We start from the raw sequence: 14,896 nt of genomic DNA, 5'->3' as shown, positions 1-14,896 counted from the left end.
ATTTTTATTCAAACAGTTGAGAGTATTTGTCTCCTAAGCAGACTCTTCAGTATCATTGTCACTTCAGAGCTGTGTGTGTGTGTGTGTGTGTGTGTGTGTATATTTATGTATTATATTAAGTAAAAATAAAAGTGGTAGGTAAAATAATAGGTAAAATGGACCATTAGCAAACTTGATGGTGTTGGAGTAGTGCTTGGCCACGAAGTCGTGGGTGAACAGGGAGTACAGGAGGGGCCTAAGCACACACCCGAGGGGCCCCAGTGTTGAGGATTAGCGTGGCAGACGTGTTGGTGCCTACCTTTACCATCTGGGGGAGGACCATCAGAAAGTCCAGGATCCAATTGCAGAGAGAGGTGTTTAGTCTCAGGGTTCTTAGCATAGTGATGATCTTTGTGGGCACTATGATGTTGAACGGTTTAGTATTTAGTCAATAAAAACAGCACTCTCACATAGGTGTTCCTTATGTCCAGGTGGGGAAGGGAAGTATTCCTACTCATGTAAAATCCATAGATTTGAGCCTAATGACTTAATTTAAATTGACCAAATTCCTTAAATGAACTTTGTCAGTAAAATCATTGAAATTGTTGCATTTATATTTTTGTATAGATCAAGCTTATGCCCCCTTTGATATAAGAGTTCACTTTAAAAATAGAATCTAGAAGGGCGGTAAGTGGGCGTGATGGGAAGTGACTAGAATATGAAGATAACTGAATTGCGTAGTTTTGTAACTAAAGAAAACGTTCAAAAGATGCAAAATCCATATCAAATGTACAAGTCGTTGATTGAGGAGATCCCTTTTCCAGACCAGATATGAAACGCCCGTTCTAATAATGATGGAGAGAAGGTATGGTTCTCTAATAAATGGGGCAGAAGTTAAATTCACCGAGACCAAACGATCAACTGAACTGTTTCCAGATTTTTWGTGTTTCACAATAGAGTTTAGTGTACTTGGAAACAAGCCCAGGTAATGCAAGTTGACCTGAGCAAGGCAGCTAAGGAGGTGGGGCCACAGGATGAGAGCTCCAAGGTCAACCATCAGGCCTGTAACATCAGGGATTTCMGTCATCTAATATAGAATGATTCTAATAGCTGCCCAGTAATAATAGTGAAAGTTCGGCAGTGCTAGACCACCCTGGGGACGAGATCTCTGCAATACGCTCTTATTTATCCGATGGTTTTTCTTGTTCCAGATAAAAAGATTGTCAGAAAGATAGGAATACATTGTAATGTATAAAAACTTAAGTAATACATACATTAAGTGTTGATTCTTCCGCTCAAAGAAAGGGAAAGTAAATCCCAGCGTTCAAGATTCTGTTTCAGACAGAGTATAAAGGGACCCAAATATTTCTGTGTAGTCACTGAAGGGCACATGACTCAAATAAGGTTGCATTGCACAAGGATTAATAAGCATCAATTCTCTTTTTTGTAAATAAATCTTATACCCAGATATTTTACCAAATGTCTTTATTAGAACCTGGATCTCTGGGAGACCAGTTAAAGGGTCAGACACAATAGCATGTCATCCACATAGTGAAACTTTATGCTCTAAGCCTCCTCTTCGAATACCTGTTTGAATGATGTCTGAGTATAACAGAACTCATATGGCAGGCAAAAACCTGAGAGAAAATCCAGCCAGGAAGTGGGAAATCTGAGGTTTGTAGGTTTTCAACTCTTTGCCTATCGAAGACAGTGGGATATTGMTCACATTGCACTTCCTAAGGCTTCCACTAGATGTCAACAGTCTTTAGAACCTTGTTTGATGCTTCTACCTGACCCACTGAAATTCTGCCTGAACCTGCCCGCGAGTTAATAACAAAAACGAGTTATTTGGACATAAATGATGGACTTTATGGAACAAATCAAACATTTATTGTGGAACTGGGATTCCTGGGAGTGCATTCTGATGAAGATCAAAGGTAAGTGAATATTTATAATGCTATTCTGACATCTGTTGACTCCACAACATGGCGGATATCTTCATGGTTGTTTGGGGCTCTGAGTGCTGTACTCAGATTATAGCATGGTGTGCTTTTTCCGTAAAGTTTATTTTTTATTTTTTTTATCTGACACAGCGGTTGCATTAAGGAGAGGTTTCTCTAAAGTTCCATGTATAATACTTGTATCTTTTATCAATGTTTATTATGAGTATTTCTGTAAATTGATGTGGCGCTCTGCAAAATCACCYGATGTTTTGGAACTACTGAATGTAACGCGCCAATGTAAACTGAGATTTTTGGATATAAATATGAACTTTATCYAACAAAACATATGTATTGTGTAACATGAAGTCCTATGAGTGTCATCTGATGAAGATCATCAAAGATTTGTGATTAATTTTCTCTCTATTTATGCTTTTTGTGACTCCTCTCTTTGGCTGGAAAAATTGCTGTTTTTCTGTGAATAGGTGCTGACCTAACAATGATATGTTGTGATTTCGCTGTAAAGCCTTTTTGAAATCGGACACTGTGGTGGGATTAACAACAAGTTTATCTTTAAAATGGTGTAAAATACTTGTATGTTTGAGGAATTTTAATTATGCAATTTGTTGTTTTGAATTTGGCGCCCTGCACTTCACTGGCTGTTGTCATATCGATCCCATTAACGGGATCTTAAGGCTAGATACATCCGTTTCAATCTTCTTAACCGTGGTTTGTAGCGTAGTCGTGTTGTCTGAGCATGTTGACAAACCTTGTTCAATGTTGGAGACAGTTTTCTTAACTGTATCCAGTTCAGTACAAAACATTGCTGTATGTTTGCGAGTTCATTCTTGACTGCTTGTAACTCAGACTTAATAAAAATGTAAGTCGTCACTGAGCGCCTCCTTGASCATAGAAGAAATGCCCGTTCTGAGGGCAGCAAGAATCTCGTTCTGCAAATCCTCTGTATAAATTTGTTTCGCTGTGCCGCGGAGCCGCTGCTTCCACTTATTAAAGATCTTGGGCCGAGTGTGCTCTTTTGTCAGTGACTCCGCTGAACTTAAACTTTTGCAGGTATTGCACCATTTCCGCATTAAAACTAAAATAAAAAGTTTAACAAAGTAAAGCATGTCAGTCAAAGGCTGCATTTCCTAGTTCTTTTTGGGTCAAAGCGCAAAGAAAGTATTAAATAAATGCAATTTCAGCAGGAGCTCGGAAAAACGTGACCTACCCCATGGCTTGCTCACTAGCACCCCCTCGTGTTTAAATTTTTGCCATGGAAAAATSTATTAAATAATTCCCTCATTCAAAGAACCAGGGATCAAATGGCTATGGTGTTCATATAATGTATATCTATTTGTAAAAATATTCAGTGTTCAGAGGAGATRMAGACAGTATAGGAGTTACTTTTCAATTAAGCTAGTCTAAGATTTAAAAATTGGGAATGTTATGAATGCAACAAAAAGTAATCATTAATTTTTTTAATCCGCTGAAATCGCACGGGGGAATGTATTAGACTTCAGAATTGCATTGGGGGGGAATACCTATTTCTCACTGTACAGCCTTACCTATAGATTGTGGATCCATGAAATGTTGTATCATTCTATTCAGTGACACGCACTGAACACCACTATGAAGTGTTCACACAAACAGAAATCAGATCAAGAATGAACTGTGCGATGTAGTAGGGAGTTGTAGTTTCCAACAGGCGAAAATTCTACAGTTTAGTGTAGAAAACGTGGTAATTCACTACAATGACCGTAATCCATTGCATGCCTACTTGTCCATTCTGTTTCTTTTACACCTGCTACCTAAAAGAGACGTTTGAGAAGGATAGAAAAGTTGCTTCGTGAGGTATAGTGGCAAGAAAAAGTATGTGAACCCTTTGAAAATACCTGGATTTCTGCATAAATTGGTCATACAATTTGATCTGATCATCTAAGTCACAGTAGACTAATAGTCTGCTTAAACTAATAACAAACAATCATACGTTTATGTCTTAATTGAACACACCGTATAAACATTCACAGTGCAGGGTGGGAAAAGTATGTGAACCCTTGGATTTAATAACTGGTTGACCCTCCCAGCAATAACCTCAACCAAACATTTTCTGTAGTTGTGGATCAGACCTGCACAACGCTCAGGAGGTATTTTGGACCATTCTTTAAAAAACTGTTTTAGTCCAGCAATATTCTTGGGATGTCTGGTGTGAACTGCTCTCGAGGTCATGCCACAGCATCTCAAATTGGGTTGAGGTCAGGACTCCAGAAGGTATATTTTCTTCTGTTGAAGCCATTCTGTTGTTGATTCCCTTGTGTGTTTTGGGTTGTTGTCCTGTTGCGTCACCCAAATTCTGTTGCGCTTCAATTGGAGGACAGATAGACATTTTGCAGGAGAATGTTAGGCTAAATGACTTCAAGTTTTCCGTCGATGATAGCAAGCTGTCCAGGCCCTGAGGCAGCAAAGCAGCCCCAAACCATGATGCTCCCTCCACCATAGTTTACAGTTGGGATGAGGTTTTGATGTTGGTGTGTTCCTTCCAAACAACTCAACTGTAGTTTCATCTGTCCACAGAATATTTTGCCAATGGCGCTGTGAAACATCCAGGTGCACATTAGCTAACTTCAGATTTTTTGGACAGCAGTGGCTTCTTCCACGGTGTACTCCCATGAACAACATTATTGTTTTACATATAGTAGACTCGTCAGAAATGTTAGCATGTTGCAGAGATTTCTGTAAGTCTTTAGCTGACACTGCAGGATTCTTCTTAACCTCATTGAGCATTCTGCACTGTGCTCTTGCAGTCATTTTTGCAGGACGGCCACTCCTAAGGAGAGTAGCAACAGTGCTGAACTTTCTCCATTTATAGACAATTTATCTTACCGTGGACTGACGAACATCAAGGCTTTTAGAGATACATAAACCTGGAAAGGGTTACAAAAGTAAGTCAACAATTCTTAATCTTGGATCTTCTGAAAACTGTTTTGAGGCATGGTTCACATCTGGCAATGCTTCTTGTAAATGGCAAACTCAAATTTTGTGAGTGTTATTTATAGGGCAAGGCAGCTCTAGCCAACATCTTCACATTTTATTTCACCTTTATTTAACCAGGTAGGCTAGTTGAGAACATGTTCTTACTTACAACTGCGACCTGGCATAGATAAAGCAAAGCAGTAATACACAAACACAGAGTTACACATGGAATAAACAAACATACAGTCAATAATACAATAGAAAAAGTCTATATACAGTGTGTGCAAATGAGGTACGATAAGGGAGGTGAGGCAATAAATAGGACATGGTGGCGAAATAATTAAAATATAGCAATTAAACACTGGAGTGATAGATGTGCAAAAGATGTGTACAAGTAGAGATACTGGAGTGCAATGGAGCAAAATAACAGTATGGGGATGAGGTAGTTGGGCTATTTACAGACGGGCTATGTACAGGTGCAGTGATCTGTGAGCTGCTCTGACAGCTGGTGCTTGAAGCTAGCGAGGGAGATATGAGTCTCCAGCTTCAGTGATTATTGCAGTTTGTTCCAGTCATTGGCAGCAGAGAACTGGGAGGAAAGGCGGCTGGATGAGGAATTGGCTTTGGGGGTGACCAGTGAAATATACCTGCTGGAGCGCGTGCTACGGGTGGGTGCTGCAAAGACTTATAGATGACCTGGAGCCAGTGGGTCTGGCGACGAATATGAAGCGAGGGCCAGCCAAGGAGGACATACAGGTCGCTGTGGTGGGTAGTATATGGGGCTTTGGGGACAAAACGAAGGGCACTAATAGACAGCATCCAATTTGCTGAGTAGAGTGTTGGAGGCTATTTTGTAAATGATATCGCCGAAGTCAAGGATCGGCAGGATAATCAGTTTTACGAGGGTATGTTTGGCAGCATGAGTGAAGGATGCTTTGTTGCGAAATAGGAAGCTGATTCTAGATTTCAATTTGGATTGGAGATGTTTGATGTGAGTCTGGAAGGAGAGTTTACAGTCTAACCAGACACCTAGGTATTTGTAGTTGTCCACATATTCTAAGTCAGAACCATCCTGAGTAGTGATGCTGGACGGGCGGGCAGGTGCGGGCAGTGATCGGTTGAAGAGCATGCATTTAGTATTACTTGCATTTAAGAGCAGTTGGAGGCCACGGAATGAGAGTTGTAATGGCATTGAAGCTCGTCTGGAGGGTTGTTAACACATTGTCCAAAGGGCCAGAAGTATACAGAATGGTGTCGTCTGCGTAGAGGTGGATCAGAGAATCACCAGTAGCAAGTGCGACATCATTGATGTATACAGAGAAAAGAGTCGGCCTGAGGTTTGAACCCTGTGGCACCCCCATAGAGACTGTCAGAGGTCTGGACAACAGACCCTCCAATTTGACACACTGAACTCCGTCTAAGAAGTAGTTGGTGAACCAGGCGAGGCAGTCATTTGAGAAACCAAGGCTATTGAGTTTGCCGATAAGAATGTGGTGATTGACAGAGTAGAAAGCCTTGGCCAGGTCGATGAATACGGCTGCACAGTAATGTCTCTTATCGATGGCGGTTATGATATATGTGGCAGTTTGGGTCTAGAGCAGTGGTTCTTAACCTGGGTTCGATCGAACCCCAGGGGTTCGGTGAGTCAGTCTCAGGGGTTCGGCGGAGGTCAAGACACACATCCGACTCATATGATTCGTGATGACACTCCCCGCTTGGCCATCATTGGCTGCAGGTGATCACGCTACATCGCTTGGCCTATCTGTGCTGCAGGGAATTTGGTGCGCTCAGTAGTCGACTTGTGACTGTCGTGATGGTACGTCTTGTGATTTCTTTCTTAATATTTTAATCCCTTCATACTTGCTATGTCGAGCAAAAAAAGAAAGTGGTCGGACGAATATGTACAATATGGATTCACATGTATAACGGAACGTGATGGGAGTCAGTGCCCTAACTGCATGATTTGCAATGCCAAGTTGAGCAATTCTAGTCTAGCACCAGCAAAACTAAGAGAACACTTCCTTAAGCTGCATAGAGATGGAAAATACAAGAACACAACGCTCGCTGAATTCAAGGTGAAGAGAGCCAGATTCGATGAAAAGGCTACTCTGCCTGTTCTCGGCTTTGTACCCATTAACAAACCGATCCTCACAGCATCGTACGAAGTTGCTTACCTGATCGCAAAGCAGGGCAAACCACACACCATTGGTGAAACACTCATAAAACCAGCTGTGTTGAAGATYGCGAATATCATGCTGGGAAAAGAGGCTGAAGTTAAGTTATCCCAAATTCCTCTTTCAAATGACACCATCAGCGACAGAATAGAGGACATGAGCAAAGACATCTTGGCTCAAGTAGTTGCAGATCTGATTTCAAGCCCGGCAAAATTRAGCCTTCAACTCGACGAGACCACAGACGTTTCCAATCTAAGCCAGCTTGCTGTATTCGTGCGCTATGTGAAAGACGACGTGATAAAGGAAGATTTTTTATTTTGTAAGCCTCTTACAACAACAACTAAGGCAGCCAWTGTGAAGAAACTTGTGGATGACTTCTTCAAAGACAACAATCTTTCGTGGGATATGGTTTCTGCAGTTTGTTCGGACYGAGCTCCAGTCATGCTGGGAAGAAAGTCTGGTTTTGGTGCGCTAGTGAAAGCCGATCCGCCACACATCATTGTTACGCATTGTTTCTGCACAGGCATGCGTTGGCAACAACAACCTTGCTCCAAAACTGGCAAGAAGTATTAAAAATTGTAGTTGAATGCGTAAACTATGTGCGAACTAGTGCTCTGAGGCACCGCATCTTCAGTGAGCTGTGTAAGAAATGGGCTCTGAATTCGAGGTACTTCTGTACCATTCTAACGTTCGGTGGTTATCCCGGGGACAGGTGCTGAATCGTGTTTTTGCCGTGCGTGTGGAATTAGCCCTGTTTTTGCAAGAGCACCAACATTGTCATGCAGATTGCTTCAAAAATTCTGAGTTCATTCTCATTTTAGCATACATGGCTGATATCTTCGTAGCTCTCAATCATCTCAATCAAAAGATGCAGGGCGGTGGAGTCAACATCATCGAAGCGGAGGAAAACCTGAAGGCTTTTCAAAAAAAGCTACCGTTATGGAAACGACGAACAGAGAACGTAACTTCGCAAACTTTCCCCTGCTGGACGACTGTGTAGATAAGATCGAAGATGTATCTGGAATCGGAGACATTTCTGTACCTGCGGAACTGAAGCAAGCAATTGCCACGCACTTAGATGAGCTTGCAAAGTCTCTCGACGGATACTTCCCTACAAGAGAGTCATATCCAGCATGGGTGAGCCAGCCGTTCACGTTTAGTGTTGAGACAACAGTGTCAATGATGAATACCTCGATGAAATCATTGAAATTCAGCAGAGCCAGGTTCAACAGCAACTCTTCAGAACAACAACGCTTTCAACGTTTTGGTGTCAACAAATGGTAACGTACCCTGTTATTGCAATAAAATAATATTTTATTTTTCCAATTAAGAAGGGTTCGGTGAATGCGCATATGAAACTGGTGGGGTTCAGTACCTCCAACAAGGTTAAGAACCACTGGTCTAGAGTGTCACCCCCTTTGAAGAGGGGGATGACCGCGGCAGCTTTCCAATCTTTAGGGTTCTCAGATGATACGAAAGAGGTTGAACAGGCTAGTGATAGGAGATGCAACAATTTCGGCAGATAATTTTATAAAGAGGGTCCAGATTGTCTAGCCCGGCTGATTTGTAGGGGTACAGATTTTGCAGCTCTTTCAGAACATCAGCTATCTGGATTTGGGTGAAGGAGAAATGAGGGAGGCTTGGACAAGTTGCTGTGGGGGGTGCAGGGCTGTTGACCGGGGTAGCGGTATCGCGGGGGCTATTCGATGCTAATGCAGTACGCCACAGGTTGTTTTTGTGCTGGTCAAGGGCAGTCAGGTTTGGAGTGAACCAAGGGCTATATCTGTTCCTGGTTCTACATTTTTGAATGGGGTATGCTTATTTAAGATGGTGAGGAAAGCACTTTCAAAGAATAACCAGGCATCCTCTACTGACGGAATGAGGTCAATATCCTTCCAGGATAGCCGGGCCAGGTCGATTAGAAAGTCCTGCTCGCTGAAGTGTTTTAGGGAGCGTTTGACAGTGATGAGAGGTGGTCGTTTGACCATGGACCCATTACGGACGCAGGCAATGAGGCAGTGATCGCTAAGATCCTGGTTGAAGACAAAGGGGGGGCATTTGGAGGGCAGGTTGGTTAGGATGATATCTATGAGGCTGCCCGTTTTTACGGATTTGGGGTTGTACCTGGTGGGTTCATTGATCATTTGTGTGAGATTGAGGGCATCAAGCTTAGATTGTAGGATGGCGTAGGGTGTTAAGCATGTCCATGTTTAGGTCACCTAACAGCACGAGCTCTGAAGATAGATGGGGGGCAATCAATTCACATATGGTGTCCAGGGCACAGCTGGGAGCAGAAGGTGGTCTATAGCAAGCGGCAACAGTGAGAGACTTGTTTCTGGAAAGGTTGAATTTTAAAAGTAGAAGCTCTATTTGAGCACAGACCTGGATAGTAAGACAGAACTCTGCAGGCCATCTCTGCAGTAGATTGCAATACCGCCCCCTTCAGCAGTTCTATCTTGTCGGAAAATTTTTAGGGAAGGAAATTTCAGGGTTTTTGGTGGTCTTCCTAAACCAGGATTCAGACACGGCCAATCTCGTCTCATTGATTGGACTACAGGTTAGCTGACTCCTGACTCCAATTAGCTTTTGGAAAAGTCATTAGCCAGGGGTTCACATACTTTTTACAACCTACACTGTGAATGTTTAAATCATGTATTCAATATTGACAAGAAAAATACAATAATTTGTGTGTTATTAGTTTAAGCACACTATGTTGGTCTATTGTTGTGACCTAGATGAAGATCAGATCAAATTTGATGACCAATTTTTGCAAAAATCCAGGTAYTTCCTAAGGGTTCACATACTTTCTTGCCACTATCTCTAGCTGAAAATACATGATCTAAGTGATTGATAGTTGGTAGTCAGAAGTCATAAAAAAGTATACCTTATTTACTTTGAAGAACTACTAAAATTMTGATTTTGTCAGACAGCAGCTCTATAGAGATGAGATGACTTGTTATTAAATAATAAAGTCATCAAATAAAACAAATACAATATACACAATTGAAACGTTTAAAGTATATTTCCGGCGGCAGGTAGCCTAGTGGTTAAGAGCATTGTGCCAGTAACCGAAGGTCGCTGGTTTTAATACCTGAGCAGACTWGGTGAAAAATAAGTGGTGCCCTTGAACAAGGCAATTAAACCTAATTGTTCCTGTAAATTGCTCTGAATAAGTGCATGACACGTTTTATGTAAATGATGGTTAAGTGATAAGCAGTAATGGGCAGTGACTATTATCACGGTACTTTAACTAATTGTTTTATTCTGTGTTACAGCTTTCAATGCCGTGTAAAAAAAAATGTCAAAACCGAAATCCGTTATTGTTCATAAACGAACCGATCTGAAAAAGCACTAATTGTTCAGCACTAAGAGGGTGTCACTGACACCCCATTTCATTCAGCCACAATCCATATATATGTGCGATACATCCACAGTGCGAGTTAAGATTTGTCAAATTAACCAATWGTCTTTAGCTTAATTTAAATCACGTTACAAACTTGTTTGACATCATCTACTCCGAATATGGCACTATTCCACTATTTGTATCCGTTTACTTCCCTTTCAAATTAGGAACTTCTATTTTAAATGCGAACCGCAAATTCCACTATTGTGGCTAATCGTTAGTGGCTAGCTTCACTTAGGTGCTAAAGATACTTAGCTAGCCTGTTACAAAGTACATCARTCATTTTGCCAACCCAAATAGTGACGAAGACAAGCCGTAACAACTTGGCAAATTCTAGTTAACGTAGTTAATAGCATGCTCGATAAATTATGGTTCACCAGATAACCCTTTCACATTTGAGTTCTACCTACTAAGAATGCTATTTATTGTAAATGCATCTTACCTTCATGTCGTTCATGATGATCTGGAAGAGCCCTCCCAGAGCGCTGCATTCCTTTTCAATACCCGCATCCATTTTCCAAATCGAAAAACTAAGAACACTAGCTAGCTATAGTAGGTTTAAATTAATTCGTTTATAAATATAGCTGTTGAGGGAAATCTCGGCGTAAAGTTCCAAAGMAATTGGGCCAAAGATATCTATAGCTAAGTAGCTAGGTACTGTTAATGTTCTATTAAACACGCAATGTAAAATAAATCCAAATTCCTGGAGGGAAACAATACAATAACTAGCAACGTGGAATATTATAATCCAGTCCGACTCAGTGTTGTTGGCTAGCTAGCTCGTTAACTAGCCAGCCAATTTGATACACCTCCGAGTAAACATGGAATGGTTGAATGTAGCTAGAATTGACCTGATTGTTGTATCCAAGCCTAGTATGCTATAGTTACAACCACAGCCAATCCAAATACCTATAGGACCTAGGCAATGCAGCTGGCCAGAAATTCCGGACTATCTACCTGCTAACGCGCGACAAGCTAACTAGCAGTCCGTGATCAATGATTCATTCAGTAGTCAGCAAATACAAACAAAAAGATGCATATCTCGGTGTCCCATGAAAATGATTTTGTTCGTGTCGAGTCATCTGTCCTCTTATGCGGTTTCAGCTTGTTTGTAAATGTGTGTCATCATAGGCTTTCACCCAGCCACGAGCCAAACAATTATTCAATGAGAATCCACGTATCGTTTGCTGATGTGTTTCTGCCATTGCGCTATAATAAGAAGGTTGCTACCACCACCGTGCGCGCTCCAAATTACATATTTCCCAAGATCGGCCTCGTACTTGGGTGGAGCAACTAAAATTCGGATTTACAAGCATCACAAGAACATGGCTATTTTAATTCAATGTAAATGCTAAATGTAATTAAAACATCACAATGAGGCCATTAATCTCTCTACAAAGAAATACAATAAACTCTGCAGTGCGGTTAAAATTTTATCAGACATCGTGCAAAGGTAGGAAAATGTTGGTGTCAATGACATTTTAATAAACAAATGCATTTAAATGWCCTATGGATTAAATGTCCTTATATGGAGGTGAACAAGATGACGTAACAGTCTCTAAAGCCAGAGGCGCAACATCGCGAGACTCCGGGAACGCTAGCGAAACAGATKAAKCAGGACGGGGTTTGSGGTTTGAGAAGTCAATGAGAAGAGAAACATTCTTCCTTAGTTGTTAATTTTCTCAAAAGCTAAACGCAGAACCTAGATTCGAGAAAATGTCTTAAGTAGTTGAACATGTTATCACTTCAACCTCGTGAAAGTGACAAACTGACACGATTTAATTTTCGTTCAAATACACTTTATATCGAAGTGCCTTTAATTTGACGGCATGCATATGCGCAGCTCGGCGCGAGACGACCATTAGATCCGATGACGTTTCTAKGCATGAGTTTAGCTAGCCAACGTCGCCATGACATCGCCTACAAGTGTGATCGGGGAAGCAGCTTTAATACAGAGTTTCTAAACCAAGAGGCGCAACATCGCAAGACTTCCGGGAACGCTTGCGAGGCAGAACAGGCCTCGCAGGGGGGTTGGTGTTAGAGAAGTCAATGAGAGAAAAACAAATCAAATGTATTTGTCATTATTATTTGTCACATGTGCCGAATACAGACATTACAGTGAAATGCTTACTTACAAGCCCTTAACCAACAATCAGTTTAGAAAAATAATTGATGAGTAAAGAACATTAAATAAAAATAGTTAGAGCAGCAGTAAAATAACAGTAGCGAGGCTATAAACAGGGGTACCGGTTAGTCGAGGTAATATGTATATGTTGGTAGAGTTAAAGTGACTATGCATAGATAATAACTAGAGAGCAGCGGCAGTGTAAAAGGAGGGGGGGGGGGGGACAATGCAAATAGTCTAGGTAGCCATTTGATTAGCTGTTCAGGAGTCTTATGGCTTGCGGTCAGAGGCCAAGCAGTTGCCATACCAGGCAGTGATGCAACCAGTCGGTAGGGCTGGGCGATATGGCCAAAATATCATATGGTATTTTTCAAATTTAATGGTATGACGGTGTTTTATGTTTTTGATTAATAAAAGTTATACATTTGATTTATGAGTAGTGTATGACCCTAYGGTGGCAAAACATATATTCTAAATTATTTCAAAGGGTCTTTCTCTCTTTGGATTGTTTTATACTGTTCAATTCAACTTCAACCTAAAATAATTTCCTGCATTTCCATCAATTTCTGCATTTCRTGCACTCATGTGAGATAATTTCCACACTGCCACAAAATGGGCAAAAAATACTAGGCCTGATTTTTTACCAAAGCCAGCTAACTAGAYATTAGCATTAGTGGCTAACACAATTTAGCTTAACTTGCTAAGAAAAAATACAAACTAGCTGTTTGCAGATGTAAAAAACACAAACTAATATTGTAATTATAGAACGGTTGTGGATTTATATTAAGATTAAAGTGGAAACATRGTTGTCATCAACATTGTTGCATGTGCTGCATTGACCATGCGTGTCTCGTGGTCAAGCAACAACAAATGTTCTCCTTGAGTGACATGGGGTGGGATTAGGTCTGTGTGGAAAGCGGCATGGAGAGAGAGAGAGAGCGGAGAGGGATGACTCAAGTAGCYGAGTAAACTATAAAAATGGACGTTACACGGTGCATCACATTTAACAAACCAAAAATTRAAATAMCGTTATAGAAGGTAAAGTAAAACCCAAACCGGTCCGTGCATAAATACCAGTATATACACTGCTCAAAAAAATAAAGGGAACACTTAAACAACACAATGTAACTCCAAGTCAATCACACTTCTGTGAAATCAAACTGTCCACTTAGGAAGCAACACTGATTGAGACAGCAGCAGGACCGCTACTCTGCCTTTGTGCAAGGAGGAGCAGGTGGAGCACTGCCAGAGCCCTGCAAAATTACCTCCAGCAGGCCACAAATGTGCATGTGTCTGCTCAAACGGTCAGAAACAGACTCCATGAGAGGTGGTATGAGGGCGACGTCCACAGGTGGGGGTTGTGCTTACAGCCCAACACCGTGCAGGACGTTTGGCATTTGCCAGAGAACACCAAGATTGGCAAATTCACCACTGGCGCCCTGTGCTCTTCACAGATGAAAGCAGGTTCACACTGAGCACATGTGCAGATGTGACAGAGATCTGGAGACGCCGTGGAGAACGTTCTGCTGCCTGCATCCTCCAGCATGACCGTTTGGCGGTGGGTCAGTCATGGTGTGGGGTGGCATAGCCCTCCATGCTCGCCAGAAGTAGCCTGACTGCCATTAGGTACCGAGTGAGATCCTCAGACCCTTGTGAGACCATATGCTGGTGCGGTTGGCCCTGGGTCCTCCTAATGCAAGACAATGCTAGACCTCATGTGGCTGGAGTGTGTACAGCAGTTCCTGCAAGAGGAAGGCATTGATGCTATGGACTGGCCCGCCCGTTCCCCAGACCTGAATCCATGCACATTGGACATCATGTTTCCGCTCCTCCACCAACGCCACGTTGCACCACAGACTGTCCAGGAGTTGGCGGTGCTTTAGTCCAGGTCTGGGAGGAGATCCCTCAGTAGACCATCCGCCACCTCTTCAGGAGCATGCCCAGGCGTTGTAGGGAGGTCATACAGGACGTGGAGGCCACACACACTACTGAGCTCCATTTTGACTTGTTTTAAGGACATTACATCAAAGTTGGATCAGCCTGTAGTGTGGTTTTCCACTTTAATTTTGAGTGTGACTCCAAATCCAGACCTCGATGGGTTGATAAATTTGATTTCCATTGATCATTTTTGTGTGTTTTTGTTGTCAGCACATTCAACTATGTAAAGAAAAAAGTATTTAATAGAATATTTCATTCATTCAGATCTAGGATTGTTTATTTTAGTGTTCCCTTTTATTTTTTTGAGCGTGTAGTAAAATATGGTTATACCGCCCAGCCCTACCAATCAGGATGGTGCAGGTGGTAG

At 41.8% G+C, this 14,896-nt stretch overlaps 1 protein-coding gene across 3 annotated transcripts in view; it reads right to left on the bottom strand.

Annotated features, from left to right (window-relative positions):
* Positions 1 to 11,861, bottom strand: part of LOC111969667 (protein MTSS 2) — a 110,734-nt gene extending 98,873 nt beyond the window's left edge. The window contains exon 1 of one of the 3 annotated variants that reach the window (XM_023995828.3): positions 10,909 to 11,861. In XM_023995828.3, the coding sequence (XP_023851596.1) occupies positions 10,909 to 10,980 (72 nt within the window). In that variant the 5' untranslated portion in view covers positions 10,981 to 11,861. The remainder of the gene's footprint in view (positions 1 to 10,908) is intronic. The other 2 variants (XM_023995829.3, XM_023995830.2) reach the window with 2 other exon arrangements.
* Positions 11,862 to 14,896: the final 3,035 nt, after the last annotated feature.

Source organism: Salvelinus sp. IW2-2015, linkage group LG11 (assembly GCF_002910315.2).
Source record: "Salvelinus sp. IW2-2015 linkage group LG11, ASM291031v2, whole genome shotgun sequence".
Lineage (NCBI taxonomy): Eukaryota > Metazoa > Chordata > Actinopteri > Salmoniformes > Salmonidae > Salvelinus > Salvelinus sp. IW2-2015.
This window is presented reverse-complemented; position numbering and strand designations above follow the sequence as displayed.